Consider the following 5463-nt stretch of genomic DNA (forward strand, 5'->3'; position numbering starts at 1 on the left):
CTTAATTAACTGTAAAATCCATTATTGAGAGGCACAAAGCAAATCTCATCCCTACATCACCCTCGTGGCCCCAGGGAGCAAGTGACCGGGGCTGGGAATTGATCCTGTTCCCTGCATGGCACAGCTCTGGAATGGGCCAGCTTCCTGCTCATCTACCAGTGCTCAGCTGAAGGAAACACAGGGATCAGAACCTCAGAAGTCTTAGGTTTAAAGCTGATGGAAGGAAAAAGGGTCCAGGAAACTTGTGTGTTTTTCTTTTTGTCCTTAAACTTCTATGATTCCCTTTTTTCCTGCTGGAACTTTAGAGAGTATCCCATTTCTCGGGCTTACCTCCTTGCTGCCCTTGCAGTGTGTCTGACTCCTTACAGAGAGATTTGAGCACTTTAGGAGCTGTGTTTGGGATGAGAAAGCCCTGAGGAACTGACAGAAAGGGATTCCTTTTGATTCCTACTCCATCTCCTCTTCCAGCATCATTCCCATCCAAGTAATAGAATCAGTCCCTGTAAAGGAGCATCCAGGACTTGGAAGGAAAATATTCTAGGTTCCTCAGGCCTGGAAATACCTGGCAAATCCAGGATTTATGCTGAAAAGGAGTATTTTCCTGGCTGAGGCCTAAATGGGATGGAATCTCAATGGGAAGTTGCTTTCCTTCTTGTTAGGATTATGATCTGTTCATGACAATCACTTGCAGTGGATTTCTCTTGTACTATTCCTTCATCTCTGTCTCAACCTCAGTACTAGATTTTTGGGAAGATAATTGGGATATTTGCAGGCCATGCATAGGGTATGTTGGAAAAAACATTTCTGAGGTTTCACCTGCCATGACTAATATCTTAGTTTAAATGTAGAGGAAATTAAAATAGAGGAAATTAAAAGTTTCTTCCAAAAATTTGGAATTTTAACCCCAAAACTGCTCCACTCTCCTTGAGCACTCTGCAGTTGTGTTTGAAGCAGCTACCACACCTCCTGTCTAATGCAAATGTATATCCTCAGTAATTTAATGTGAGCAATGAAAGCTTTTGTAAATCCAAGAGGTTTATTCCCAGAGAATCACTTAAAATACCACAGGAACTGTATGGCGAGATCCATCCCCTGCTACAGGCAGGGGGTTCTTCATTTTTGCATTGATTTTTAGGAGCTTTAGAGTTAAAGCATGCCAGGAGTGGTGCTGAGATGAATCCCTATTATCCAAAGGCCACCAGCCTCTCTGCCGACTGACAGAAGGATAATTCCTCCTGGATCAAATAAATACAGATGTGTAGTAATTAGTTCAATTCCCAAAGAGCCCATTTCCGACCTGCTAAAGATGTGCACCATTATGGAGCCTCAACCCCAACAGCTTTTATCAATTTAAACTGCTAAGCTACAGGATAGGTCATAACCCAACCTGCTATTAATAATGTATTTATTGTGGGCAGTGTGAAGAATTAGGTTCATGGGATGGGAAAAAAACACCTTTTAACATGAATAATGTGCTCTTTCTACAGCAGCATCACATGTGCTTGGCCACTCAGCTCAAGTACAGTCCAAAGACAATCCAAAGAATCCAAGCTCTGATCCAGGGCAGAGATGCCTACATGGTTGGGGGAGTTCCCCACCAGGATGAATTAGCAGTGGCTGATATGCTCCAGGTGCCTATTTTGGGCTCAGGGCCAGAAGTGGCTCAGCAATGCAGCACCAAGTCTGGGAGTAAAAGGATTTTTGCCAGTGCTGGTGTGCCAACCCCTCCTGGAGAATCAGACATCCACAGCCAAGAACAGGTGAGCAGGATGTGCTCTGGGCTGTGACAATGTCTGGTTTGATGCAAACGTGGACCACTGCAATGACTCTATTGATTAGACACCAATTGGTTTGATCAAATCATTTGTGAGGATCAAATCCTGTGTGAGTTTGGGTTCTCTCTGGGCTCTAACTGACAAATTAAATGCAATTTGTGCCCTGTTCTGGTCTGTATTGAGAACAGATGTGTATTTGGTCCAGTTCCTGCAGACAGTTTGTGCTGCTGCTCCATGGATGAAGTTGTGGCCTCAAAGACACTCATAGAAGTTTTACCTGAAGATAGAATAAGGATTTCTGGGACAACAAGTAGAAAATTTCTCCTACTTGTGCAGTCACTTTTTTCAAACTGAGCTTCACTGAGCATCTTTGCAGCTGCAGCTTTACTTTGTACTCAGCTTATTGCTAAATTCACCCTTCTCGTTAGCATGACCAGTAAGAACAGAGGAAAATATCACTAAACTGAAGTTACAAGGCACAAGAGTGTTCTGTACTCTCATTTTGCATCTTTATTTTGCAGTCAGTGCCTCAGTTTTTATTATATACATATTTTATTCTATAAGCTGATTCTGCAATTGGCAATGATATGTCTAAGTATGATTATTTTTAAACCCCATTTTTGTGGTGCCACTACATCTCACACAGGGAAATAATCATTGCCAAGGTTTGTAGGTATTTCTGCTTCCTCAAGAGGCTTTTCACATTGCTTTTTATTAATCACCTTTAGCACTGAACAATCTAAGCCTCACAAATTCATTGCAACTGCTGTGGTAGATGAAATAAATATCTGATCAATGCTGCAAAGCAGCTGTTTGATTTCTTTGATTCATATAAATTATTTAACAATACTTTTGGTTCCCACTCCAGAGTTATGGGAGTTCCACTCTGTTGTTTGCTTGTATGAAATATCGACAGTTTAGGTTAAATAATCAAAGGAAGGTGACACTATGGTAAAGCACAATTCAATTTTCACTTAAAGATAGCACATAATTCTTTGTGATTGGTACAGTCCTTACTGTGTTATTGATCCCATTCATTACTGTAGAGGAGCCATCAAGAAAAACACATTTAGGTGATTCTCCAAAGCCACAAATGGAACAAATGTCATGGTATTTTGGGTCAATCTTTCAAAAAAAAGGCAACAGAAGTCCCCCCAAATTACTAAGTAAAATGTAGAAGATTATCTCCAATGCAACAAGATCTGATAATACTTTCACCAGGTTCAAAGTAATTTGCAGTTTCTAAGAAGCTAATTGCATCCTGCACCAGCTGGGCAAAAGGCATTTGAAAGCCATTCAAATCTGTGTACATACCCAAATAAATAATTAGCATTTTTATAAAGCCTGCCTGGTAACTCCTTGGTACATTTATAACCAGGGAATGTACTCTCCAGCAGGAAAACCTCACAGCTGTTTTGGCTGGTGTTACACTCTGGCACAATTGTGTCTGGCATTTGCAAACTGCATAGTCCATCCTGCATTGTTCCCTGTCACAGGCATTTATTGAGCAGTTCTGATTCTCCAACACCTTAGATATCCTCATCAGACAAAAAATGCATGGTCAGAGAAAAGCCCCTCTGGAGAACAGAGCCCCAGTGGGGGTGGTGAAGGGACTCAAGTCCAGGATGAAGGCCAAAAACTGCCCAAGGTTGCTTTCACTATACATCCAAAGAACTGTGACAACAAAAGAATCTCTGAAAAAATGAAACTGTGTTTAAGACATAAATTTCAAGCCCGAATATTTGAGAACTGGAAGTCTGAGGACCAGTTTGATGTGTCTCTTTGTGCCTTTGCCCCACAGATGGTTCGTGCTCTCAGCCGACTCATCCTGGACAACATGGAAGTGCAGCGTTGGCTGTTCAAGGTGAATGATGAATCTGGAGGAAATGGCACTGCCTATTGTGATGTTATTTCCCATTTGGAATGCTACCACTGGGTCCAAAAGGAACAGCAGAGACACAGCCCTGAAATGTGGAGGAAGAGCCAAGCATGGGTAAGGAACAAAGGAGTGTCTCAGTGGTTGTCATGGTCCTTTGAGGTTCTTCCTCACTGTAAATCTCTTCTCTGAGCTTTCAGTTGAAGGCAAATGTTGCTATTACAGTCCAGGCTGGCTTGGACAAAGCAATAGGTAACAGTGATTCCAATAGAACAGGTAAATATTCCAAAGTAAAAGGGAATTCCTGGCAACCCACTGTGGGATAAATTGTGTGTTAGAACAATTCATTCCTATGCAATAAAGTGCAGATTTTACACAGTTTTTTATCCAAAGTGAAGATGTGTAAAAGGAAATACGTAAGTGGCAGAGCCTATATAGAAACTTGGAGTTACTGGGACAAAGAGAGTTGAACAATACCTAACAATTGATTACAAACTGATTACTTTTTAATCTGTTTTATTAAGGATTGCTTGTCCTGTATGTTTTGCCTCCCCAATAACTTTGAAATGTGTCAGCTATTTTCAGCTGAATGAGACAGAACACTTGAGGTCTTGGAGATCATTAGACTCCTGCAAGTTTCATTCCTGTGGGTGTTTAGGTAAGGAGAGAGATCTATAAATATTTAACTGAGGGAAACATTAGAGCATGAACTAGTAGATTCCTAAGAATCCACAGGATTGAGAGGCTGGAAGATTATACATTTCAACTGCAGGAAAATCCATATGAAACCATTGAGAAAACTATTTGTAGTTTAAATATTCATTGGTATTTAAATGTGTTAATTCCAATAAGCATTTGATATTTCTGTCTATTGTGCCAAATCCACTGCTAATGTAATGGGTTTAAAGCCAGAAGGAATGTATCCAGAAAAATGGTTTAATCTACATAAACTACTCATTAGAGCTCTTCTGATTTTTTTAACTCAATCAAAACTGTTGTGAGATTTTGGGCTGATTGAATTATATTGTATATTAAAATTTCTAATTGTGCTGATTACACTTCTGCTGCTTTTGACAACTGCAGAATAATTCCACAGTATAAAACAGAGTGGATGATAGAAAGGCTGAAGGGCTAATTTCTCTGATCTGCTGAAGATCCTTCACTCCCTGCAAGTCAGGCAGAAGAAAGCAGAGCCTTGAGAGCCATTCCAGAGAGAGCAGTGCCTGGGATATAAAGCTATCCAGGTCCTGTTCCCAGCAAGTCATGGCAGAAGAAATCATAGAATCAATGGGGTTGGAAAAGACCTCAAGGATCATCAAGTCCAACCCTACCGTCGTTACTAGACCATGGCACTAAGTGCCACATCCAGTCTCATCTTCAAAACCTCCAGGGATGGTGAATCCTCCACCTCCCTGGGCAGCACATTCCAATGCCTGAGCACTCTCTCCCTAAAAAATCTCTTCCTAATATCCAACCTAACCCTCCCCTGGCAGAGCTTGAGTCTGTGCCCTCTTGTTGCCTGGGAGAAGAGACCAACCCTCACCTGACTCCAACCTCCTGTCAGGGAGTTGTAGAGGGTGATAAGGTCTCCCCTGAGCCTCCGATATATGTCCTAAATAAGTCACCAAGTCTAGTCCTAAGTGACTCTCTGTGAAGGACACTGATCCCTTTTCCTTGGTTTCCTTTATACTCCATTTACCTCAAGCTTTGGTGCAGTTAGGAATCAGCCTGTTAGAAGCCTCGAAACATTAACACCTGTTGGAAGTTGGGAAGTACATACGGAATAATGAATTTGATCTAATTTCCTGGAGT

The 5463-nt window shown here is 41.4% G+C and overlaps 1 protein-coding gene across 1 annotated transcript in view; it reads left to right on the forward strand.

Moving 5' to 3' along the window:
• IQCH (IQ motif containing H) overlaps positions 1–5463 on the forward strand; it is a 57331-nt gene that overhangs the window by 25037 nt on the left and 26831 nt on the right. Inside the window, exons 11-12 of the mRNA XM_009082668.1 lie at positions 1488–1760; positions 3577–3768. Coding sequence (XP_009080916.1) covers positions 1488–1760; positions 3577–3768 — 465 coding nt within the window. The remainder of the gene's footprint in view (positions 1–1487; positions 1761–3576; positions 3769–5463) is intronic.

Source organism: Acanthisitta chloris, unplaced genomic scaffold, assembly GCF_000695815.1.
Source record: "Acanthisitta chloris isolate BGI_N310 unplaced genomic scaffold, ASM69581v1 scaffold22249, whole genome shotgun sequence".
Lineage (NCBI taxonomy): Eukaryota > Metazoa > Chordata > Aves > Passeriformes > Acanthisittidae > Acanthisitta > Acanthisitta chloris.